Genomic DNA, 27,635 nt, shown 5'->3' on the forward strand with positions numbered 1-27,635 from the left:
AAGCAGCTGAGAAGGAATTTTTATTCATTTATTTTAGGCATTTTATATACTGTCTGGATACCAAGATATTTTGGCATAATGCAAATAAACAAATAAATCAGCAGAGGAAATCTTTTAATCTTTTGCACTAAAACATTTACACTTAAAATTGTGTGGTAAATGTGGATGTTATTGATTGGTGGCCAAAGAATTGCTGTGAATCGCTTTATGGAAAAAATCATAAGAAGGGCATCAGAGCATGTTGAAAAGCATGAGTGGCATTCTTAAGCAAATAAAGCCCATTATTAGCTGAGCTACTGTTGTAATAGAAGCAGTGATGTATACTTTTAGTAGTGGTAGACAGACATTTTGAAGTATCAAGGGACAGAGGATCCCTCTACCGAAAACACATACTAATTTCCCCTTAGCGAGCTTTCTTCTCTGCAAACAGTCATACAAAAAAGGAAATTGTACTTCCTTATGATTCTATCACTCTGTTGCATAGACATTTGGCATTCTTCAGAAATTTCTGGAGGGATGGGGATCAAAATGCATAGATGGATAGCCTTTCAATAGTTTATTTAGAATTAGTTGATCCAGGCCAATTCCCCCTTTAAAATGAGCCATAGCAATTTTGTTGTAATCAATTGAGATGATATACGGTTGTTACAATCAGTGATATTCAAATTCCTAAACATGCCAAATAGAAATTCAAAATACACTGTTTGAAATTTGCACAACTATTATGTAAATCTCTTAGCAGTTCAACTATATTCACATTTGAGACTTGAGTATGATACGATATCTTTGGACAGAATTTCTGGCAATTTTTTGTAGAGTTCCCTAAATATTGAAGATGTTTTGCTTAAGTCCATCCATCAATTGCCATTTTAAAAGGGAGATTGTAGCATCATTAGGAATAGACCTACTCTAACAACTAATCCATAACCAGGAATTGACTTGAATCTTACTAGAGATGCCCTTTTAGGGTTATTTCTTCACTGTCGTGTGTCCTACAACCTCATAATATGGGATAATTTTGGCAGTATACACTGGTTACCCTCCATTTGTGCATAAGAGCCTGATGACTCCCATGCCATGACATAGAGCAACATCTGGCGGGGTTCCGTCATGCAATAAGTAAGGAACCAGTGTATGCCGCCATGATGGCAACAGAGGAAGCTTCTCATTTTGCATAGGGATCAATGGCGGGAAGCCGGGCAGTGGATGCTCCCCCCCCCCCCCCCCCGTGGGATCAGGTAAGGGGGAAGCTAGGCGATGTGGGGCATGGACCGATGAATTCCCCATGCCTGGCACCATCGAATTCAAGATGATCTGTGGCAATTCTGGCAGCCAATATGGTAAGGCCCTTACACATTTACTTGTGTTACATCTAGAGGAGCAATCTATGTTGATTGCTTTTGCTAATGCTGTTGTTGTGTGCCTTCAAATCGTGACCCTATTGCCACCTCATAATGGGGTCTTCTTGGCAAGATTTGTTTGCCTTTGCCTTTCTCTGATGCTGAGAGTGTGAGGCTTGCCCAAAATTATCCAGTGGGTTTCCGTGACTAAGCAGAGATTTGAACTCTAATCTCCAGATTTGTAGTCCAAGTCTCAAACAACTCTGGCTCTCACTTTGCTAATGCGAGACCTATTAAAAATATTTATAATAACAAAATGCATTCCCAGTTTAAAATTTAAGATATAGATGCATTGGCATTATATCATCATATTGGCATTTCCCCAGCATTAAGGAACTAAAATTGGACCTGTCCATTAAAACATATGACAGTCTTACAGCTCAGGAATACATAATTTACTATGGCCCGGAATTCAGCATTTTTTCCAGGGGTCAAAGTTTTTATATGTTATTTCAGTAATGTATACCTTTTTAAATTGTTGATATGAACATTGTGTAAATAGAAATTCTATAAATCTCTTTAAAACGTGCCATTTTTTCCAGAAACATATGACCTTTTGAGTCACAACAGTCTGTTGCATGACTCGGCAGGGGAAGCCACATGGTCAAACCTCATATTTCCTTAAATTTATGATTGTTTCTTGGTGGTCTGAAACGCTTTTTTAAAAGTTCCCTTTCATAGTCATAATCTTACTAAATTGTTTAATGTTTGCTCTAATAAAGGTCAGCACAAGTTCTTATTTAGATTTACAATGGGAAATATATAATCCCAGATAGCAATGAAACCTCAAGCAATGAAGTCAGGGATTTCAAGTATTAAGTTTCATTCTAATGATGTGAAGATAATGCCATATTAGCCACCATATTAGCTACAGACCATAAAATAATCTTTATGGAAACAAGAAGTCAGAAATCATATATTCCTGACTGCAGCCAAACATTTTCATCATTAGCAATATTTTGTTTGGGAACATCTCCATCATCACTCTGCAACAGCCATGTCAACTACATATTTTATTATACGTTTTACTCACATGCAAAGATAATAGTGTAACAACAGGATAGAAAACACTCTTATGGCTCTTGTTTTTCAATCACATAAACCAGGGGTCCTTAAGCCTTTTAAACAGAGGGCCAGGTCATGGAACCCTAGACTGTTGGAGGGCTGGACTAGAGTTGAAAAAAAAAAAGAACGAATTCCTATGCACACTTCACATATGTTATTTGGAGTGCAAAAACCCCATGAAAGAACAATACAATATTTAAAATGAAAAACAATTTTAACCAACATAAATTTACCAGTATTTCAATGGGAAGTGTGGGCCTGGTTTTGTCTGATGACCTAGTCAAGTTAATTAGGATTGTTGTTGTTGTGTAGCTTCAAGTCATTTCCTCCTGCAGAGGAGTCTACCGGATCCCATGCAGCTGTGGACAAGTCTATATAGGGACCACCAAACGCAGCGCCCAAACAAGAGTCAAAGAACATAAAAGGCACTGCAGACTAATTCAACCAGAGAAATCAGCCATAGCAGAGCACTTGATGAACCAACCTGGACACAGTATATTATTTGAGAACACAGAAATGCTGGACCACTCCAACAGCTATCATGTCAGACTACACAGAGAAGACATTGAAATCCACAAGCATGTGGACAACTTCAACAGAAAAGAGGAAACCATGAAACTGAACAAAATCTGGCTACTAGTATTAAAAAACTCTAAAATCAAAACAGTAGATGGGAACCAACACTCTGAGGGCAGAGGAGACCCAAGGACGCTAATGACTGGACAAAGGATGCCCCCCAGGCAAGAGACAAAACCCTTCCAATGCTAATTAGGGTGATTAACTGACACATTAATGCTGGCTTCCCAGTGACAAAGGACTCATGCCACACCCTGGACTATCTACAGATATATATATATTCCTTTTCTTACCTAGTTTATCCATGCCACACAGCCTCTGAGGATGCCTGCCATAGATGTGGGCGAAACGTGAGGAGAGAATACTTCTGGAACATGGCCACACAGCCCGAAAGACATACAGCAACCCAGCTGGCAAACTGGCTGGGATTTCTGGGAGTTGTAGGCCAAAAACATCTGGGAGTCCCAGGTCAATAACCACCGCTATCTTATTTAAGACTCTCTAGACTTTGCAAAAACTGTCAGAATCAGTTTCAGAAACTAAGTCTATGATAGGGTCATCTCTATCTGTGGTTAGAGATGATTATTAACAGTAATAATCCATTAGACATATTTCTATCTCCATAAATTCATTATTTCTACACATTTTGCAGCATTCTGAGGGTCTTCTGAGAAAATTCACTGATTTAAATTATATCCTAGAAACTTTGCTTAGGATATCACCTGTAGGACTCATTATCCAAGCTTTGTAATTGTCCTCAGATTGAAGCATTTGTTAGATAACTTAGCACTGAGATATATATTTAGAGGTTATTATTTGGCTCTGGACTAATCTAATAATTGGATAATTCTAAAATGTCCTTAAGACAGTAAACTCATTCTTTTCTGAATAATATCCCACCTATAAGGAAAGTCAAAATTACATTTGTTAAGGACAGTAGCATCAAAGGCAGTTTTCTTCGAAAGGTCAAACACAATTAAAGGGATAACATTTCTATCTCCATGTGTAGCATTTCTAATTATCTTGAATAACCTGGAAACTATTTTGTCCTTAAGCTGTTCAGCCTGGAGGACAGAGGAGGCGGCTATCAGACAAGGCGCATCTTACAAGTTGTGTTTATTTTCTAGCATCAACCTACTAGTTAGTAATTTGTTAGAAACTGGAATGAACATGGACGTTTTAGAACTAAGGTGGTGCCCATTACTTGAATTTCATGGATAGCTAATTGTCTTTGATCAATCAAATTACAAGAAAGGAGATTCCATTTAAACATTAGGATGGACTTAATTTTTTTGACAATGGAATAAACTTAGAAAATTGTTGACTCTTCTTTGGAAATCTTAAAAGAGAAGTGAGATGACCATCTTTCAGGAGAGTCTTTTCCTGCATAGCAGGGATTTGAACCTGATGCCCCTTGTACAGGTTAAGTTCTTCTATGATTGTTTGATTCTCTGGATAGAGAACTCTCCTTAATAGCCTCCACTTCATATCTGATTAGAGGATTGTCCATAGAAGGCCCTGTGAAAATGATCTGAATGATCAGGCATCTTTAACCAAACAATATTGTGGTCCTAAGAATTTAATATCTTAGCAGCCCATAGAATGGATTAAACCTTGTGACGGTGCATTATTCTCCACCTACTAGATATAGGATTGCAACCCAGGTGTTGTTTTTGTTCTGTCAGGTTTGGTTCTGACATCTGTACTAGAGGGCAAAAATAGTTTAAATAGAGTATCTGCCTGTAAGGCACTAGTTGACTTATGGTGACCCCATGAATTTCAGTGCATGGTATTCCTTGGAGTTCACCCCATTCATGTGCTAACCTGGACTGACTCTAGTTATCTTCCAAGAGCAGGTGGGAATTGATGATATCAGGATATTTATGAGTAACAATCATTAATACAATTGGTCTAGAATTTCACCCTGTGTAGCATTGAAATATATGGGGTTTGTTCAGAAGGATTAACTTGGGACTCTGTCAATAATTATCATGGTAATTTTAATTTCCTTCAAAGTGGTGCAATGAGATACAGTATCTTAAAGGAGTTTGATGGGGGAAGAAAGCATATGGGGTCAATAGAGACAGGGTGCTGTTTTACCTTTTAAAAGACATTGACTTGTGACACAGGAACAACTAAAGTAGGGAAATAATCAAATGGAAGAACATCTTCATCTATTGTCTATGAATCTTCTCAAAATCAACAAAAACCATAGCTATGACTATACATACAATGGGGGAATAATAAGTGACAATAAAAGACTTTAACACCTGTGTCTTAACAGATCTGAGGGCTTCAAAACAATTGTTTGAAGGGCATGCATCAAACTCTTTGCTGCCAAAGATGAACTGAAGCCAGATGTTTCTCAATCACAATAACAGTGCAATGTGCTTAAACTATTTTCAACCTGATCTAACTTTGAAAATGAGTGCTTTGTGCTCAGATAGTCAACATTTCTCTTTGTAATATAATGTGAATTATGTCCACAGTTTTGCCATAGTGATGCGAAAAGAGCTTGTTTTTAATTAACCTGCTTCACAATTTGTTCCACGCTGATACGGTGTTCCCTCACTACTTCGCGGTTCACTTTTCGCGAATTCGCTGTTTCACGGTTTTTCAATAAACTCTAAAAGACTATTATAAATCATAAAAAAATCACAATTTACAGCCGAAGAAAGGGAGGAAGGAGAAGCTGAAGGGAGAGAAAAGGAGCCCAAGTGGCAACGGGAGGAGGAGGCGATTTATCAACACACGATTGGTTGATAAAGACTTAAAATAGTGTATAACTATTAAAATAATGTATAAATATTAAAATAAATATAGTGTCCCTACTTTGCGGATTTTCACTTATTGCGGGTGGTCCTGGAACCTAACCCCAGCGATAAGTGAGGGTACACTGTATACTTTACATAAGAACTTGCCATGTCTGGCACACACATTCGTTTCTCCTAATAAAAACTTTAATACACAGTGGATTTTTAAAGTCAGTGAGACTGTATGTTTGCATACATGACAGTTTATGTTTTTAACAGTTCCAACATATCATTGTCTTGCACTAAGAATTAAAAAAACATTAAGTGTATTTATTTTTCTTACACTTTGATGGAATCTGGGCTGATTTGCTGAAATATACTGCTTGAATAAATTTTCTGACAGGTTGACGTGTCTGAACTCGACACTAATAAACAAAATGAAGTACAGGTATAACACAGTTAATGTAGTAGATATGTTGCTTCTTTAATAGAAAATTTGGTACCAGAGGAAGAAATAGCATGGAAATAATAGGAATAGGTTCTACACTACAAGAAAGAAAAACAGTTTAACATGTTTTGGCAAACTCTTTCTTCAAAACTATCAATATGCTTGTTTGAAATGAAGCAACCAGGTAAAGCTTGTACAAGAAATCAAAATGCATACAATATTTTTTTCTACGCTGTAGTTTTTATGAATTGTGCCCTGTTGAAGTAAACAAGATAAGAAGGTCCAGGCCTTGAAGATCCAGAAACCGCAGTCAAAACACCATTACTATACAATGGTCTTTCAATGGACCCCTTGAGTACTGTAATCCTATCCAATCTGATTTGTCATTGATCCACTCCTTTGGGCCTCATGCAAGTCTACCATTTGCCAAAATATATCATCCTGTGCTTTTCTTTTTCGTTTATGGCTAAATAGCTTAACCATTGATTTGTCCCATCAAATACGAGGTGTGCCCAAGGGCCACTTGTGGTCTCTTGGTATCCTGTTCGTTAGGCAACATGTCCATTGGTTGTCTTTTGTTCATGATATATGCTCTGCCCATCTTCTTTTTGCCTCATAGATTTCATTGACCATGTCAAGTACACCAGTTCTTTGACACAGCTCTTTATTGGGTTGTTGTATGTCTTTCGGGCTGTTTATTGCTGACTTTATCTCTTATTGTCATGCCACACATCCTTCTTTCCATTGATCTGTGAGTCACCACCAGTTTTCCCTCCTCTAACTTTGCTGTTGTCCATATTTTAGGTCTGTATAACAATGCCGGTAAAACTGTAGTGTTGAAGATATCTACTCTGACCTTCATTGGCAGCTTATCATCTGTTAGCATTTTCCGGTTTTGATTAAAAGCCATCCAAGCAGCTTTGTGTCTTCTTGCCCATTTGCCATTTGCCAAATTATTTGGCTGTACTTGTTGTCCAAGACATGCATATTCAGTCACTTCTTCAATTTCATCTCCGTTTATAACAATGCGGCCCTGGACACACTGCTCATTTTTCATCCATTTCGTTTATCTCAAGTTCATTTCCAATCCTACTGATTTTGAGAGTCGAGCTAGTTGTTGGATGTTTGTAAATCTTCCGGATTTTTGGCATAAATGACACAATTGTCTGTGAAGAGGAGATGAGAAAGTTTTTCACCGTCCATTGAAATCCCGCCTTTAAATTTAATTTTTCAAAAAAGACTTTCCAAAGTCGCCACAAACAGTTTTGGTGATATTGTGCCTCCTTGGTGCACTCCTTTGTTTATTCTGATATGGCACACTTCTGACAACAGTTTTATAGATGTTGTGGATGCTTTTTATGATGTTCACATATAGTGCATTTACACTGACCTGATGCAGAACGTTAAGGCTAGCCTTTATCTCAACTGAGCCAAAGGCCTTTTGGTAATTAACTAAAGCAAGACAAACAGAAACTCGATATTCTCTGCTTTTTTTCCAGTAGTTGTTTGACTGTGTGGATACGATTGAGGGTGGAGTAGCCTGCTTGTTCTCTGTTGATTTCCATATCTTGAGATATTTTTTGTAGCAGGATCCTTGTGAACAATTTATATAGTTGAGAGAGGAGTGTAATAGGACGATAGTTGCTAAGGTTTTCTGTGTCTCCTTTTTTCATTAAAAGTATGGTTCAGATGTTGTCCAATCTTTAGGTAAGATGGCACTTTGCAAGGATTGCATAAAACATTCTACAATCATCCTTTGAAGATTGTAGTATCCTGCCTTTAGGTGTTCTATTCTTATTCTGTCCTTTCCTGGGCATTTATCTGACTTCATTTTGCTTATAGCAGCATCTACCTCACTTAATAATACTATCGGGATTTCTTCCGTCTCAACATGTAGTTTGACTTTGACTACCTGCAGTTTGTAATCATATAAATTGTTATAGAAGTCTTTGCATATCTGTTTCATTTCCAATCTATTTGTTACACGCATTCTGTTTCTGGTTTTGTGTGTGTATGTGTGCAATTGGTAGCTTTTTCTTCATTTGCAGCTGTTTTTCCTCTTTGTAAAGACTTTTCTTGTTCTCTTCAGCCTATCTGAATTGTGTAATCTGATATTAGTCATAGTCTGCCTGTATGCTCTTTTGAATTTTGCTACAAAATTGTTTGTACTCCTCCCCTTTTGCTTTGCCATCTGCTATTCGCTGAGCTCTGGCTGCCAGTAAGTGTTTTGTCCAATTTTTTAAATCTTTGTTGGCTTAGATTTGGCCAAAACTGAATTAAGATGTGCAGATTGGTTTGTTAAGAATACGAGTTTAGTAAATTCATGTGAATTTCACCGTATCATTTAAATTGTCATATGATGATTGTCATATCATCATCAGCAGCAGCAATCCATTGTGTCCTAGTATTACTGCCTTCCAAGTTTAGGGTCTTGGTGGTGAGTCCATAGGTGACTGTAAAGATGTATTCTTCATTTGCATGTTCTTTTGCAGTGAATGTACATGATGATTATACAATGCCCAGAACCTTAAAGTTCCACATGTGTTGTTACAAATGTGCATCAGAAATTTCCAGTTCCTTCCTTCTTTTGACAGGAATGCCTACTCTTTAATGTCACTAAAATGATCTCACATGGGAAATCTGATAGTTCCCATCCCACCTGTAAATAAGTGCCTTTACCCATTTCTGTGTGAATTAGGAGCTCTGAAGACAATTGCCACCTGGCTCTTAAAACATCAGTTTCGACACACTTTAAACACATTTTTAAGACAGAGTCCCATGGGGAATGGCCGAAAGTAGCTTTGCATCATACAATGGACTCTGTGGGACTCCATCTTTAAACTGATATTCAATTGAATAGAAATGGGGGTCAGGGTGATGAGGTCCCTAGTAATTCTATAACAGTTCAAGGTATATTTATGATACTCTGATAAATTATTTACTTCACCACATAAAATGTGTTAAGCATAAGTTTTTTTTCTGACTTAGAACTTCATTGGTTTTGTAAACACTGACACCATGAGCTTAATCTCAGCATTCTCAGCTTTTATTACTTGATCACAAACTCTTGAAAAGCAACTTTGCAATTGAGTGCCAACAATCGGTTCCTCACAAGTTTGTTGGTAAAGAGGCATTGTTTACTTTGGACAGAGTAACACTATTAGAAGCAGTCTTCTTCAGAGCATAACCTGGATTTTAATGGGATCACGGTAAAGCAATTGTATACATCTATTCAGCTCATAATTGTTGGTAGAGCTAGTTGGTCTATAAACCAATTATAAAGAAAATGCAGGTTGCATTTTCAACATGTCTGGATATAAGAAAAGTTACAAAAATTAACATGGATTCTACTGAAGGTTTTCTGGAGTACTGACAGCCACTGTCTATTAAAAAGTCATTATTATCCCATGTTCCTAAGAGGTTGTTAAGTCATCATGCTAAAAGTCTGCATTAAGGCAATTAATGACATCCCCAGACTTTATCAGCTCTTTTCTTTCAATAATTCTCATGGTTCATTTCCTTGAAATTAGCAGAGCCAAAGACCTGCAAGGAAACAGAAATAATGAATGAAATGTGTATAAAATAAACATAACAAACAAATATGTACATGAATGACACTGAAATCACATACTAGGTTCAGGGTAATCAGAGTTCAAATATTCAACCACTATACTTTCGTTAAGGAAACTGAAATTAGTATCTCAAAGCAACATGGAAGCAGCTGTGTGATAGTTTTTTTTATAAACTGAGAAAGAGGACAGCTGGGTCTACCAGATCTTTCATCTTGGAGACTGCTAATTGGGGGAGTACTTGTAAGGACATTAAAGGACAATATTAATGAACTATGGCTGGAATTCAAACTGGGGATCTGAAAGCAGCCCTTCATGCTACCAGATAACTTTAGTGGAAGTTTTGGGGATAATCTCTGATAATGGCCCCAATGTAGCATAAGGGGGAGGAAAAAGAAAATGGGAAGAACCGGTTGAACTAGCGGTATATGCATGGAAGGACTTGCAAGTTCTTCTTAAGGACCCCAGGAAGTGTGCCCTTATGGTTAATATTGGTTGGAGCTGAAGGAATTGAACCCAGAGGAAGTGGAAATGAAAACAAAGTTCTCCGTGGAAGAAATCAAACACGATTATAAAAATGAGTTTTACTGGACTCCCTGTGCTAGCCAGGAAAAGAGAAGCAATCTAGAAAGGGAATTTATGAATTTCAGCCATCACCACAGAAACCAGTTTTGCAGCTGTATTGGAGACTTTTCTCTGAGTTTTCAAGAAAATAAGGAAGCAGGAAAAATTTACCAGCCTTCATCAGTCATCATAGTACTGTCTGGCTTGCCAATTTCATGTCTTCATGGGCCATTGGGGATTATACAGCAATGGTCACTGCAGTTTCAGTCTTGTGTTTTGTTGCTAGAGAGCATAATTCTTCTAACTAAGCAGGGTCATGCTAATAAATACATATTTTAATCCCCAAGATAATTAAAATTAACTTGATTTAAATGTAGGGAGTTAATATTTATTTTACAGTTAAATCAGTTAATTTAATCAGTACAGGGTTTAATAAAATAAAAATAAATATAATGCAATATTAACGTGAATTGACTATATTAAAATAATGTCAAAATCATGTTTTTAAATTTGGGTAGTGGAATATTGAGGGAGGATTTTATTATTGTGTATGTGTGTGTGAGAGAGAATGTTTGTGTTTTTAAAGGGAAAATTTCAGTCTTTGAACACTTGGCCATCTGGAGGAAAAGCCCTTGGGCCTGGATATCCATGTTTTAAACCATGATCCAGGAACTGGGCACAATGAAACTAAATGCTAGTTTCTACTTCACTTCAGCTGAGGAAAAGGACTTGAGAGCACATGTTCTTGAGACTTTGCTCGTACTACTTTCTTTTGTAATGCACATGGCACTAAACGAGTCATGGGCAAACTTTTTGCCTTGGGGCCGCATTGCGGGCCTGGCTGGGAGGGCCGAGCCAGGAGGGAGAGGGGCCAGATACATGCTGGGGAGAGGACGGGACCAGGAGGGGGCAGGGAAGAGGCCAGGGTCATCCTCAGGTTGTCCTCCCAGCATGAGAACAGGGCTGTTTGCCCCATCTTTATGTCAGGAGGAAGGCGGGACATGCGGCGACTGCCCCGATCCTCCTCCTCCCCGATTCTCCTCCCCATCCTCCTCCTCCGATCCTTGGCATTATGCCAAGAGGAGGGCGAGACAGGTGGTGGCTGAGAGTGCTTCGGGGTCTCTCAGTCGCCTTGTGCCTTCCTTGAGTCATCCTCCTGGCATAATTCTTATGCTGGGAAGAGGAAGAGACACATGATGGCTAAGAGCGTGCCAGAGAGCCACCATGTTTTTATGCCAAGAGGACGGGGAAATGAGGAATGTCTGAGGTAAGCTCTCAGGGGGCTGCATCCAGCCCCCTGGGCCTTAGTTTGCCCATGCCTGCTCTAAACTGTATAATATCTTGGGTAATGGTTAGTGGAGCAGATCCGATGAAATGAGCGCAATCTGTGTTAATGAAAATTGCTTGAATCCCATTGATTTCACTAGCCCTGTTCTATATATGGGCAGATCTAGATCCATTTTTTTGGTTGGAGATCTTGCTTGTATCAATGTATATTAAAATGCAGACTGTACAAGAATGCGTTTATGTTAAAGCTTTTGGAGGGTAGTTTTTGCTATTTACACATCCTGGCTCTAAAATGCCATATTCTTTATTTCCTTTATGGAGAGAAGCTTTTCTGTGAACTGCTTCTGGCATTTCTATTATTACAGTGCATTAATTCATGGCTAAACATATAATTACACAAATCAATGTAGCATAAATAAATAATGAAATAAAGGTATTTAGGCACTTCTTGGTTACAGTTTTTGTTCTATGTATTCCATACAAAATGATACATTTATTCCGTGAAACTAGAAACTACTTATTTCCTATGTCAGTCTCCATAGGTAGCTGAGGGATTCTGGGTGCTGTACTCAGACACATATGAATAATGCCAGGTTGGGAAGACTAAAGCTACAATATGTTAGCAATGATGAACAGACCACCATCATTGTGAGAACAAATATAGCTGCCTCCAGGGTAAAACAATCTTTTACATATTACACAAGCAATTTAACTGTATTCTGAACATATTGCCAAGACAGTGGGAGCTGGCACTGTGTTTGGGGGCTTGGATAGTTGGATTTTAAGCGACTGCTGATTGTAGAGCTCTCCTTTTTTTAATGTCTTCCGCACACAGTGAACAACATAGTAATCCAGCAAAGAATTTTCCACAGCCCTTAAGCTTGTTTTCATATGTTCCAAAAGATTACATTCAGAAATCAACTCCATAAAAGTGGAGTAAGGAGGCTTGTGTATCAAGAGCTCCACAAAACAATTGTCCTGTTCCTAGCTCTCAAGGAGCAATCCAGATGAAATGTTTTATAATCCTTTTTTGTGCTGTAGTCAGAAGAGAAAAAAAAGGAAAGGAAGAAAGGAGCCAGGCAAAGATTACTCACAAGGGAGGGGGGAAGAAATGGGGGGTTCTCTCTTAAACACAATGAGGAACATAATTAACTTCACAATTCTTTGTGTTTTTCATTTGACTGCAGGGTGGAGATGAAAGAGGTCTCTTAAGCCTTGCATTCCATCCCAATTACAAAAAAACCGGAAAGCTTTATGTGTCCTATACCACCAACCAAGAGCGATGGGCCATTGGCCCACATGACCATATTCTTAGAGTCGTAGAATATACCGTTTCCAGGTACGTATTTCAACTACAATTTCTGCTGCAAATCCCTGGGATGGTGTAATTTAAAATACTTTGTTTGCTATTTTTCAACTTCTCAAAATTTTGTTTTTCTGCTCCTGCACACACTGTTAAACAGGGTTGCTTGGATGTATAGGGGTCATATCTACATCCTCTCAGAAAGCATCAGTGATACTCGTGCAGTTTAGTTATGAGATGCTGACAGCAGGAGCAAATTATTTTATTTTGTTCCCTCTCTAAATTATCCTTATTCTCATATATGCATCAAATAAGCACAACCTGATATTAGAGCCTGGAGCTTCCTCCCTGGTCCTCACAGGAAGGAAGAAGTATCTTACAATGGAAATACCCCCTTGAAAAGAGTATGTGTTCTATGTCTAGTTTATCTGAACGGCATATTCTATGAAACTACAATGGGCACTTTTAATATATTTAATTGCATTACCAGAGGCTACCCCTTAGCAGGACTCATTGTCTGTGATATTACAAAGGGTTGATTCTAAAGCTCAAGTCATGTCCCAGTAATCTCAGGGGTTTGCGATAGTCCTGATTTGGCAACCTTGTCCATAATTAGGAATGTAATTCTTCACTAAATTTCTTCTTAAAGGACACTAATAAATAATTTCAGCAATTTTCTTCTGCTGCAAGAAAGTATTTGAAAACAATGCTTTTTAAAAGGCTATTTGCAATTTGAGACTTATTTTGAAAAAAATGTTGTTTTGTGCAGAATTAGAAATGTTACTCATTCCATTGAAAATGTTATTTTCTGCACAGAAATGCTGCAATTGAGTATTTATTATGCATACAATTCACACAGTTGATTTGCATAGAAAACAGCTTATTCTGTACAGAAAACAGCATTTTCTCCACATGTATTAATGTTTATGCCAGGGGTCCCCAAACTAAGGCCCGGGGGCCGGATGCGGCCCTCCTAGGTCATTCACCTGGCCCCCGCCCTCAGTTTTATAATATAATATTTTTATATCAGTTTTAATAATATAATATATTGTGTATACATATAATATTGATAAAAATATTATAATGTTATACAATATAATATTATTAATAATACCACATAATAATATTAATTATATGTTATATATTACATATAATATTACAGTATAGTGGTATAGTTCAATATCTATATATATAAAAGGGTAATGGAATCACGGCACCGGACAAAACAACTAAACGAAACGCCCCACAACCTTGAAAATTGACAGCACAACCTCTCATCCATGCCTCTATGTTCATACAACAAAAAGAAAAGAAAAATTAAGTCCTAGCCACAGCAACGCGTGGCCAGGCACAGCTAGTAGTAATATATAATGCTAATATTGTGCTATGATAATAATATATTGTTTGTACATACAGCTGCTCTGAGTCCCCTTCGGGGTGAGAAGAGTGGGATATAAATGTAGTAAATAAAGGTAGTAAATAAATAAATAAATAATTTTAGACTTAGGCTCGTCCAAAGTCTGAAATGACTTGAAGGCACACAACAACAACAATCCTAATTCACTTGACTATCTCATTGGCCAGAAGCAGGCCCACACTTTCCATTGAAATCCTGATAGGTTTATGTTGGTTAAAATTGTTTTCATTTTTAAATATTGTATTGTTCTTTCATTGTTATTGTTGCATTGCACTACAAATAAGGCATATGCAGTGTGCATAGGAATTTGTTTGTATTTTTTTTTTCAAATGATAATTTGGCCCGTCAACAGTCTGAAGGATTGTGGACCGGCCCTCTGCTTTAAAAGTTTGAGGACCCCTGGTTTATGCTTTAAAATATTATTTCCATACAGAAAAGGCTTTCCTATGCAGAAAAAAATGTTGATTTCTGCACAAACCAATCTTACGAAGTTTTTTCACTGAATAAAACCCAAACTGTGAAGACTCTTGTCAGTCTAGGGTTTTTCTTGTCAGTTTCTCAATGGCTGAAAAACACATTCAAATATTATTTCCATAATCCAGGCAGGTTGCTGGAATACTGTTGTTTTGAGATCAAAAAGGTCTCAAAACTCATTGAAAAATTTGCAACAAAAGCAGATCTAACAGCCTCATTATAAAGGCTAGGCAAAGCCTGGCATCCGGTAGGAAACTAGGAGCAGCGGGGTGAATCTGTCATCCTGCACACAGCTCCCTCTCTGTGACATTTTCTCCATCACATAGGGAATGCATCACCGTCACTGAAAGGCCCTTTGCTGGTTCAATTGGAGTAGCACAACATGGGAAGCCTCCCGTGTTGGGGGGAAAGCATACAGTGACATTTTCACCCTGGTTGGGGGCAGGGCCTCCGCCGAAACTCACACAACATTGTGTGATGTCTGGCGTGAGACTCCATCCTCTAGACAGGGTAAAAGCCTCTTAGGATGCTGAATTCACCCTGTCTGATGAGGTCCTAACTCACATCTATGAAAGGCTAATCAGTAAGAGTTGAGTAAAACTACCACCATATTTTTAGTTGTTTCATGAAGCCACAATCCTATGTAGCACTGCATTAGAATAAAAATATTGTTATATTAATGGTGCTATCTTCCTTGTGCTCATGTAAAGATTACGAAGATGAAGTAATAGGAGATTTGTGGTCCCATACTATGTATTTTCTGAATGCCCAGTTTACAGGGCCTGGGGTCTCAAGACAATATGGAAGAGGCACACCTGTCTCATTGCATACATTGTAGAAGCCATCCTTCCCAATCTTCTTTTTCTCAATTGAGTCCTTAGAAGCCAGGAAACAGGCAGCATAGAGCCCATCAGCCCTCTGTTGCTGTCACAGTTGCTGCTACGTCTTTCTTTCTTTCCCCATCACTGTGATTGTCATCATCTCCACTGCCATACTTACACTGGTAGCAGAGGTTATAGGACTCCACTGGAAGAAACAAGGAAAACTGACCTAATAATATCATATTTGCAATCAGCCGTGTAGTATGCTCGCTAAGGATATCTCTGGATGAGTTGTCTTACTACCTCATCATATGGGGCTAGATTAGGCAGTTTACCGATCTAGCCCCAGTCACCCACAGAGCCAGGAGCCCCCGGTGGAGTAGTGGGTTAAAGCCTTGTGACTTGAAGGTTGGGCTGCTGATCTGCAAGCTGCCAGGTTCGAATCCCACCCGGGGAGAGCACGGATGAGCTCCCTCTATCAGCTCCAGCTCCATGCAGGGACATGAGAGAAGCCTCCCACAAGGATGGTAAACGTCAAAAAAACATCTGGGTGTCCCCTGGGCAACGTCCTTGCAGACGGCCAATTCTCTCACTCCAGAAGTGACTTGCAGTTTCTCAAGTCACTCCTCACACACACACACACACACACACACACACACACACACACACCACAGAGCCGGCTGGCTCCAATCACACAACATTGTACTGGCTCCGTGAGTGAAGGAGGGTGGAACCGGCAGGCTGCTGGCACCCTTCAATAGGGGAAGCCGCGAGCTCCACGTGCACACCATGCTTCCTCCCGTGCGAACAGCTGCCGGAGGAGCCCAGCAAAGCAGGGCATGTGGCAGTGGCTTCCCAACACCACTGAGAGCCACCACCAAATGTATAATGAGGTGGTTATAGTACCTGCTTTTAGACATCCTTTAACATCCAGTTAATAGCCTCTTCATTCATCTATCATCTATCTATCTTATCTACTATTGGATGCAGCTTCTGGTATTCTTTCTTAGGCCTACCCTCCATATTACCTGATTGTCTCCCATCCTGGTATTAGGGAGACCAATGCCCACTAAGCTTCTGAAATCAGAGGAAGTTACTGAAAGAATATGAGACACCAGTCTAAATTATTGGCAGCTACTATGGGGTACACTGCCAGGTTTATGGGGACCCTGGATAAAGTTTATTTTGTAGCAAGGAGCCTGTCCAAAGCCTTTCATCCCTGACATGCCATATGTATGTAAAATGTTGCTAGGATGCAGGCAAAATATAATTTGAACATCAATATATAACTGGGGTTTATTCTGTTTTTTTCCCTATGGTGCAGGAAAAATCCACATCAAGTTGATACAAGAACAGCAAGAGGTTTTCTAGAAGTTGCAGAGTTACATAGAAAACATCTTGGAGGACAACTGCTATTTGGCCCTGATGGATTTTTATACATATTCCTTGGTGATGGGATGATCACAATAGATGATATGGAGGAGATGGACGGTCTAAGGTACAATTATTACAAGTGGATACGTTTTTTAAAATCTAAATATGCACCATATAATTTTTCATTACTAAGCATGTGGGCAAATTCTGCATCCTACCCCATGTCACAGGCCAGAGTCATAGATCTGAAAATATTTTTTAATAAATGTAGCTTGCTGTTCAATTATCTTGCAGCAAATATGTCCAGTGAAAACGATAGGTGCATGCTACAGTGATATTCTTGTCTCTTATTTGCAAAATCATGGTTATATTCTGCAAAATTGCAAACTTTCTCTAGTGCTATTTTGCCTGGGTAGCAATCTTTGTAGTACTGCATAAAAGTAAACTTTTTAGTACTTATGCTTTGTACATTTTTAAACATTTCCTGAAATTAATGGTGTTGTCCTTCAACTTCTTCAGTGATTTCACAGGTTCTGTGTTGCGCCTGGATGTTGACACTGATTTCTGCCATGTGCCTTATTCCATACCACGAAGCAACCCACATTTTAACAGCACCAATCAACCCCCTGAAATTTTTGCCCATGGACTCCACAATCCAGGCAGGTAAGTGGGTATAATGAAGGAAACCTAATAATTAGAATAACAATACTGTAGATCATTGATCTTCATGAGCAATTTGTTGATATATATTTTTAACATGGTTGACACCAAGGAACAAAGATGATCTCAGTTTGTCCCTACACTATATAGTTTTGGAGCAGTGTAGAGATGGACTGTTCCTAAGGCCCTGTCTATACTGCAATATAATGCAGTTTGAAAATGAAATTTAACTTCGTTCAACTGCACTGAACTGCATTTGGAGTTTCAAACAGCTTTATATAGCAGTGTAAATGGGATTTACAAAAAGTGATAAGGAGAACATTGTTATAACAATGTTCAGCATCGAATTCTTGCCTGTAACTTCTGGCATAGTGAAAAAACCTCCGGAAAAAGCGTCTCCTTGCATATTTAACAATATATGCCAAACCAAAGAAATAATTACAACCCAGGCAGCTAACTCATGTTACGCACATAACTCGGGAACTAGTATATCTGTTTACTTTCTCTCAGCCAGAAACAACATAACCTAAGAACTGTTAAAAGCAAAGTTTCATTAAACAGTAATCAATTATCAATACAAATTAAATATTTATTTATGTCATTATATTTATTTAAGTTAATATTATTTAATCAATTAAAATGAAGTGCCCTTTTTAAAGCACCCCTGGAAACAATGGTTGAATTTCCTTGCTCTGAACATAACACAATAGGCTCCTATGAGCCTAATAGAACTTTAAGATTGTTGTATGTCTTTCGGGCTGTGTGGCCATGTTCCAGAAGCATTCTCTCCTGACGTTTCGCCCACATCTATGGCAGGCATCTATGGATGCCTGCCATAGATGTGGGCGAAACGTCAGGAGAGAATGCTTCTGGAACATGGCCACACAGCCCGAAAGACATACAACAACCCTGTGATCCTGGCCATGAAAGCCTTCGACAACACATTGAACTTTAAGATTGTCTGGGGAGGCCCTGCGCTTGGTCCCACCTGCCTCGCAAGCATGACTGGTGCGGACGAGAGACAGGGCCTTCTCAGTGGTGGCTCCTCGTCTGTGGAACTCCCGTCCCAGCGACATCCGGCAGGCTCCATCCCTTCTGAGTTTTAGAAAGAAACTAAAGACCTTGTTATGTGCCCAAGCATTTAATGAATAAGTTTTTTACGGCTACAACACGGTCTGGATTAAGGATTATGCACAAGGCCGAATGGATTTATGCATTTCATATGTTTTAAGTTTTATATGCTGTTTCATGTGTTTTATGCTTGATGTAAATTGTTTTTAATTGCTCTATGTTTATTGGATTGGATTGTTATTTTATTGGCATTGAATTTTTGCCAGGTCTTTAAGCCGCCTTGAGTCCCTTCTGAGAAAGGCGGGATAGAAATGATGTAAATAAATAAATAAATAACAATACCAGTGTCCTTGGATTGAAAATTTGGTGTTCCAGATCCTTGGTTACCATCAAGATATGGAACTGCATGAATCCATGTGCTTCATGTATAAAAGGGAAAATAGCACTCTGCTTCAAGAATTTGTAAAGTAAATGTTAAAAAATTAGATGGCTCATAGCTTTCTATACATTATTCAGCTTACTCATACCTTTCTTCAGTTACAAATTGCAGTGCTAAAACAGGGATTTAAATCCTGTTGTTCAGTCCCAACTAGAGTAGACCATTGAATCACTTGTGAATGGTGAGTCAAGAGATAAGTAAAGACTTTTTTTCAGTAAAGGCACTTCTAGATGGCACAAAAATGCAGATTTTAAATGGAAGACAAAAAATCCCAAGACCTCACTGCAGGTCCACACACAGATTTCTTCCCCTGCTGTCCTCACAGGCTTCCTCTGTATCGGAACAAGATAGAGGGTGGACAGGGGACAATCTGTAGTTGATTTCTTTTCAGATCACTCTGTTATGCAAAGGGCAGTGTATGTGCACATGTGAATATCTTAATATAAACAACATAAGCAGATTCGCATGTGCGCATACGAGATTCAGCAAATAACGGAATGAATTTTTAAAAAACTTCTGTCAGATTTCTCCCTTCCCCAATTGTTTATTCAAGCTCTGTTTAATATTATAAAATTTAAAATAGTTTCAGAGAGTTTTAATTGCTCTCCAATAGTGCTTCCTTTAAATAAGCTTTTTGGGGCTTTTTAAAAGTGCAAGTGCACTGGAGAGGTCTCCACAGGGGGAGGGAAGGAAATCACGTGTGTTTTGCAAGTGCAAGGATTTACAGCCATGCAAATATGCACATTTTCCAGCCAGAATTGCAATAAAAGTGGGCCTTTTTACCCTGTGTTTTTCATCTGTTGCAGCAAATCAGCGTGGATTTACGACTAGTGTCATGTAACCACCCCCCTTTTTAACTCGGGTTTTATGTGCTGTGTAGATGGTCCCCAGGTCTCTTCTAATTAGGACTAACAATAGGATTCATACCTTGGACATCAATGAAAATAAGAAGAAACCTATTTACATATGCAGTAGAATACTGTTTTACAAGAGATGTAGCTTCAGGGAGAAGGACTTGCCCCATGAAGAAGTTAGCTAGGTGAAATCTCTGGCAGTCATTGCATGGTGATTAAATGTGAGAAGAATTTATCCTCAAATCCTTACGTACCAGAGCATAGTAATAGGCAGAGAAGAACCCAAAAACATTGTTTGGGTTGTTATCTGTTGAACACTGCTTTCATCATTGTTAAATGATAAAACCATCATTCAACAATCACTCTAGTCTAGTTGGGACTGATTAATGGAACTTAGATCAGACTACTGGCATTAGAATGGGTGACTATCCAGCCAACAACCATGTACTTGCCTGGCTATGGCAATTCTTATGACATTTCCTACCTCCACTTCTCTGATGAAGTATATCCTAATTTCCCTTTCTTTTGAAGCTGAGACCAACCACTTCTTCTTCTTTTGCATTTCCACCTCCTTTTTCTTCCTCCTCTACCCAGTAGTAGTAGCAACAGTAGTAGACTGAATTGTTTTGGATAGGCCATATAAGTTTAAATAATAGGCCGCTGGCTCTCATCCAAGAAGAGTCCTATGCATGAATAACCCTCACTTATGTCGCCAACAGGATTCCATCATTGGTGTGTCTCTGTTTAATCTAGGATGCTTTAGTAATGTCCTGCACCTAAATATTGGGGATCAAAGGTTTAAAAAAGGTGTTGTGGCTATTTTGATGCATAAACCAAAGTAACTAAAGCTGATCTATATAATTTTGCTTCTATTACCATGTTTCGGCACAGGTGTGCTGTGGATCGCCACCCAACTGATGTCAACATCAATTTAACAATACTTTGTTCAGACTCTAATGGGAAGAACAGATCTTCTGCAAGAATACTTCAGATAATTAAAGGGAAAGATTATGGTAAGTTCTATATAACATACAAAGTATTGTACAGATAGTCTTTAGGAAATGTACACAACACAGAGACTGTGTAGAACATTCCATAGCTATGATATACATGCCACATATGAAAGAGACTAAAGAGAAGACTCAAAAATATGATAATTATGTATCATCAAAATAAAAGACATATAATTTTGAGAAATGAACTGAAAATAATTAACAGATTTTTAAAATATGCTATCCTGTCAAATTAATCAATAAATCAGGAGATATTTAGGGTATAGTCCTGGGAGGGTATTTTTGAGAGCCATAGGGTATTACAGACCTCAATATTACAGAGTAATAATACTCAAAGCAATTTAGCATAGATAACAGGGTTGATTAATGATTTAGTTGCCAAATGTATGTGGTGAAAACTATTTGTATACAATTGCTTCCAGCTGGGCCGTTCTGATATATTTTTGTGCAAGCTATCAAGTCTTATCAACCTTGAGAGCCTCTTTCACTTTTAAGGATGCCAATCCTATATTAACAGATAGAAGTTTTTGAAATAATTTAAGATTGATCATAGTGTGATGCAAGAATTATGTGCAGTTAATTGTATTGGAAATAAATGAATTTTGAGTATGTTTAACTCTGTGCTAGATTTCACAAACAATGCACATATTTGTGGCTATACTTTATAAATGCAATACTGAATATGGTTTGAGAAAGGATTTCTTAAGCCACAGTTATAATGGAATTTTGACTGAATGTCACATCAATCAAATGAAGCAATATTGTGACATAAAATTATTACCATCCAAGGAAAAAACACAATTAAAATAATGTGGCTAGTTGCTTTAAAAAAGAATAAGATTTGGTTACAAAACAATACATTCATAAAGTTACAAACTACAGTCTTCCCAAGAGCTTAAATTCATTTTCCAAAAACTAAAATTAGTGCAGTGGTCTATAGAGTTCAGGAAAATAAACTTCCCAATAATTTAAAATTATGCATTTGGGGAAAACAAGAGAAAGTATTGTGGCACCATAAAAATTAACAATGTTTTTGTGACATAAACAGTAATACACTAAAATTCAATGAAGGGAAGAGTAAAATAATTGCAAAGTCAAATGACAATTGGACACAAAAAATAGACTGTGAAAATTAAATTAGTGTTTAACTGTAAATAAAATAAGCATAGAGATTATTCATAAACGGTTATCATTGGCAACACGGTTCTACTATGGCTCAGTTTATTAATATTTGTAGTAGGATGGGAGACAATTGCCTTTATTTATACACTAAGAAATAGAATTTAATGTTGTTATTAGTTCTATTTCAGTCTTTTCAGGTTATCATACCTCTTCTGAAATGCTTCTGTGGAAGAATGGCAATTTCCTTTTTGGGAAAAAAACATTTGAGCTTTGTTTTTACTTTATTGATCTTGAAATATGTTCTGATTTTATTATAAAAGTTTTAGGTACTTCATCCAAAGCACTTCTTGCCATGTATATCTTACAGATACCAAAGCCCCAACCAGGGGTTCATCTACACTGTAGAATTAGAGCAAATTGACCGTAATTTTAACTACCATGGCTCAATACTATGGAATCATGGGAACTGTACTATTACAAGAGTTTTAGTTTTATGTGCCAAAAAATGCTGGTACCTCATAGGATTCCATAGTATTGAGCCATGACAGTTAAAATAGTGCTGAACTGCATTAATTCTACAGTGTAGATGTACTCTTGATCCAGACTAGATAGTCCTATAAAATAGCCAGTGTATCTCATAATAGAAGGGATGTCAACACGGCAGATAAATTTATATTAAGCTTTCATCTTCGAGTATCTCCAAAGCCTTTCCTGCACCTTATTTCTCCAGCCATGTCTATAGGGGATAGAAAAACATCTATTTTGGAGGCTTGCTTGTACTTTTGGAAACATATGTGTATTCTTTCAAACTGTAACCTTCACAAAGTATGAAAATCAAAATAAATGCCTTGTTACCCAAAGCCCTGTGGATTCCAAAACTGCTTCCAGATTCTTCCTATTCATGATTCTTCTTTGGAAACATGCATTTGCATTCTGGCTTCCACATCCATTTTTCATTTTCCTTGAGACATAGGCCTGAGGACTTCCAGAAGTACACTCACTTAAAATAACATGAACTGTAATTAAAAGAATTCCATGTACATTGCATTATATTATAGGATAATAAAATTGAATAAGATCACCGTGGCTGTTTTCTTTTAATGGTGAAGAATGCTAAGGTCATGAAAGCTTTCAACAACACAATGCTAAGTCTCTTTAACATTTAATCTGACATTAGATCGTTTTATTTGTTGATAACAAGCTTATATGACAATAAAGATAAGCAGAATTACCGTAATAGCAATTTGAGATTGTCTGAGTCCCTTTAAGTACTAATCTTGTAGTAGGTCTTACTAAAAATGATGGAATTTACATACTGTATGAATAAGGATCCAACACTGAAAAATTGTTGAGTAAAGAAACTGCAATATTATTGTAACCTAAATTCAGCATAGTACCTTCCAAAACTGTTGCTATTTAATAGACATTATTTTAAAACCTCTTTTCTTCATCAAATAAAGTCTTTGACAAATGAAATTTCATGCGGTCTAATACTGTGGTAGTTCCTTCTTAGAGAGTGAGCCTTCACTTTTGGAATTCAAGCCATTCAGTAGTGGGCCACTGGTTGGTGGATTCGTATACCGAGGCTGCCAGTCTGAAAGACTATATGGAAGTTACATATTTGGAGATCGCAATGGGTAAATTTCTGAAATTAATATTTTTTAAAGTGAAGAAAACATGTTATAATCAACTTGGGACTGTCTACATTGTACATATTGACCACAATATCCTTCTAGATCACTTTGCTAGGATGTGTCCTAGAAGTATAGTGTTATTTTAGCTCTCTTGGTTTCTGGAAGATCAGAATCAGAAAGGGGTGTTGAAAGTCTCCATTTTCAGTGCATGACCATTGGGTAACCCACATTTTTCAAAATCCATATGAAATCGTTAAAAGACGGAATCAAAATGGCTGGGCAAATGTGGCACCAGCACATAGATGACATACAGTGCTACTTTTCTTTTCCCTATAGTCCCACAACCTCATTATACAGAGCTAGATTTGGCGGCAAATGCCAATTTAGCCCTGGTCACCCACTGATCCGGCTGGCTCCCATCAAATGACGTCGTTCCTGCTCCACGGGTGCAGAGGGGAGGGACTGGCATGCTGCCACCAACCTAGCTTCCCATGCTGCCACCAAACTTCCCATGTTGCCCAATCTATGGGGAAAGCCGTGCACTCCACACACACTCCACACTTCCCACGTATGATTGCCGTCCTGACAAGGCAGGTGATGTGAGGCATGGGGTACCAGATTCCCCACTCCTTGAAGCGAAGTGGACCACCGTTTCCTTCTGCCGCCGGCAGGCTGATGAAGTGGCCAGAGACAGTGGTAATCCAGAGCCAGTTTGTGGAGGCAGTTCGGAGATGGGATAAATTAGGATAATCTCAAAAGAGAGAGATACTGTTGGCTGGGAAATCTGTTGATCTAGATGAAGATATCCTCTAAATCCAAATCTAGATGAAGCATATCTTCTAACTGTCCCAATTTGGCAAGGAAAATCACAATTAGTCATTCTGTTTTTCAGCTGCTTCTAAAATGTCCCAGTTCCTCTCCATTCCTCTCGCTTTCCCCTTTGGCCTCAATTGATTTGAATGTATTTCAAAGTGGATTGCACTCATCTCATTTGAGGGAGAGAGGAAAGGGTGATATCTTTACTCTTCCTGTAGATTCAGGTGCTGCAGCTTTTCCTAGCTTTTCTGTTTTATTCTTTTAACATTTTTTCTAACTTGACCACATATGGATGTTGCTTGGCCACATTTGTCCAGTTTTCTTTTGGAGAGTATGGATTAGCCACTGGTTTGGATGATGAAAAACTAGTCTGCTCGTTAATGGTTTTCCCCAGCTTCAGTACACAATGTGGTTGCACAAGTGGCCTTGGTGTCTGGTTCTACCTTTTACCAACTTAAGTTGATTCACCGACTGCAACCCTATGTGCCTTTATTACCCATGTTCTGGTCACAAGCAGACCAGAGTTTGAAAAACTTACTTTTTTGATTTAGAGTCCCTCTGTGACAGCAGCACTAGTAGTAATTGTAGGTAAAGGTTTCCCCTGACATTAAGTTCAGTCGTGACCGACTCTGAGGGTTGGTGCTCATCTCCATTTCTAAGCCGAAGAGCCAGCGTTGTCCATAGACATCTCCAGGTCATGACTGCATAGAGCGCCGTTACCTTCTCGCCAGAGCAGTACCTATTGATCTATTCACATTTGCATGTTTTCGAACTGCTAGGTTGACAGGAGCTGGGACTCACAGCCGGCACTCATTCCGCTTCTGGTATTTGAACCTGGGACCTTTCGGTCTGCAAGTTCAGCAGCTCAGTGCTTTAACACACTGGGGTTCCTAGTAGTAATTGTATTCCAACCAAAACAATGCTTTTCCATGTTCTGATCCAGATTAGACTATTATAATGTGCTCTGTATGGGAGCCTGCTTTTTAAAAAGGTTCAAAAATATCAGCTCATATAGAATTCAGTCTATAATGGGGGCCAAATACAGGGAACATATAATGCCTATATTGTACCAATTGCATTGCTTGCATATTTGTCCTTAGTCCCAATGTAAAGTGCTGCTGGTGACCTTTTAAAACCTAAACACTTTTGAATGTAGTTATTTAAAACTGAGGGACAGAAACCACACACCACTGGTAATCTGATGAATGAAATTGTGGACATCTAGCAAAGGTTGAAGGGTTAGGGCAAACAAATTTGGAGTTAACAGAAATGAAATTTCAAAAGAAGCATTCTAAATTATCTTTGTATATAAAATGTATTAGTATGTGTTTCTGAATGTCACTGACTTGCACCATCTCCTGGTGTATAGTGTATAGTGTAAAGGGCTCAAGTTTAGATATCTCTCTTGTAATTAATTTATCATTCTAAAAAGGACTGTGTGTACTGTCTAACTATTTATCTTATGTGTTTACAGAAATTTTTTAACACTGCAGCAGAGTCCCATGACCAAACAGTGGCAAGAGAAACCACTATGTCTGGGCAACAGTGGTTCATGCAGAGGTTCCTTTTCAGGACATATTTTGGGATTTGGTGAAGATGAATTAGGTAAGAGATAACAGCTTCTTAAGTATATCTCTATACTGGAATACTTGGGTAGGAGCAGAGAAGTGGATGGGATGGGAAACTGGGAGGAGGAACAGCTGGTGTTGCATGGATTTTGGGACAGACAGAGAGGACAGACTGGAGGGAAGGGGGCGAGAGAGCTGCTGCTATAGGAGCAGCTGTCACAACCCCTTCCCACTGCCCTTGCCCAGTAGCCTCAACCAAACCCATCAATGCCTGCTGTCAAGACCTGCTGCAAGGGCAGAGGAAAGGAGCTGTGGTGGCAGATCCTACAATGGTGGCCTTGTTAGATCTGGATTCCCCTCCACTTATCCTGCTCCTGCCCTCCTCCCCAGAGACCCATTTGCCGCCCAGTCTTTTCCCCACCCCACACCCCACACACTCTCCCATCCTATCCCCTTCCTCTCTCCCGCTCACCTAAATGAGTGAAGAAACTTTAAATGTCATGGCCTAAACAGAATGACTTCATATTTTAAAGGGAGAGGGGAGTGTGACATCAATAGGATCAAATTAGGGTATGACACATGCACTGGAGCTGGGTTGCAGCCCTCATGTTTGTTGGATACTCATGTGGATTCAGCCCATGTAAGCAAATTCATCAATCTCGACTGTGCAAATCGTATAGTTATTAATTTCCTAGTTGGTTATATCAGAAATATTTGTGGATTAATTCATTGTTGTGACTTTTTTCATTGCAAAAATCATACAGTTCACTTTGATATACCAGCTGTTGAGTACTTTAGTAAACGCCATTATTAATTTATCATACTTGTTTGCTTAACAGGTGAGGTTTATATCTTAGCTAGTACTAAAAGCATGACACAATCGCACAGCGGAAAACTCTACAAAATTGTTGACCCAAAAAGGTAAGAAATGATTTATTAAAAATAAGATGAAGTATTTGATGGATATCATTTTGGTTTCCAGATACATCAACAGAGAGGATAATCTAAGTTCTGGTCTTTGGCAGCTTGCTTAAAAACAGATGTTATTGTAATCAATCGAACCTGCTTCTAAGTAAATATTAGAATCAGTGCATTGGGATGTAAATCTGGTTTCAATTTCCCTATCAAATAATCACATTCTACATTTGTGTGGATAAAATATAGATATTGAGCACATGGATAAAATCATGAACTTAGATGTTATAAATTCATAAACAAACACAAAAAATATGTGAAGATTCATACAGTGGTTTAATTATCCTACTTTATGATTCAGAAGGAGTTCAAAGAAAGAGGACTAGTATTATACTTCCAAGACAAGGAATTGACATTCATTCTAATCTGTCTGCAAACCCATGAGTTAAGTACAATGGGCAGAAAAAACAAAAAAACAATTTGAGGATGCCT

The 27,635-nt window shown here is 38.3% G+C and overlaps 2 protein-coding genes across 4 annotated transcripts in view; one reads left to right on the forward strand and one right to left on the reverse strand.

Moving 5' to 3' along the window:
- The window catches only part of hhip (hedgehog interacting protein), a 106,535-nt gene that overhangs the window by 62,339 nt on the left and 16,561 nt on the right, over window positions 1–27,635 (forward strand). For all 3 annotated transcript variants that reach the window (XM_062980911.1, XM_062980912.1, XM_062980913.1), the window contains exons 5-11: window positions 12,850–13,001; window positions 17,002–17,175; window positions 17,571–17,714; window positions 20,967–21,088; window positions 23,724–23,847; window positions 26,135–26,265; window positions 27,068–27,149. In XM_062980911.1, coding sequence (XP_062836981.1) covers window positions 12,850–13,001; window positions 17,002–17,175; window positions 17,571–17,714; window positions 20,967–21,088; window positions 23,724–23,847; window positions 26,135–26,265; window positions 27,068–27,149 — 929 coding nt within the window. The remainder of the gene's footprint in view (window positions 1–12,849; window positions 13,002–17,001; window positions 17,176–17,570; window positions 17,715–20,966; window positions 21,089–23,723; window positions 23,848–26,134; window positions 26,266–27,067; window positions 27,150–27,635) is intronic.
- Window positions 9,273–27,635, reverse strand: part of anapc10 (anaphase promoting complex subunit 10) — a 116,919-nt gene continuing 98,556 nt past the window's right edge. The window contains exon 5 of the mRNA XM_062980917.1: window positions 9,273–9,785. Within this exon, the coding sequence (XP_062836987.1) occupies window positions 9,738–9,785 (48 nt within the window). The 3' untranslated portion in view covers window positions 9,273–9,737. The remainder of the gene's footprint in view (window positions 9,786–27,635) is intronic.

The sequence above is a fragment of the Anolis carolinensis genome, chromosome 5 (genome assembly GCF_035594765.1).
Source record: "Anolis carolinensis isolate JA03-04 chromosome 5, rAnoCar3.1.pri, whole genome shotgun sequence".
In the NCBI taxonomy this organism is placed as follows: Eukaryota; Metazoa; Chordata; class Lepidosauria; order Squamata; family Dactyloidae; genus Anolis; species Anolis carolinensis.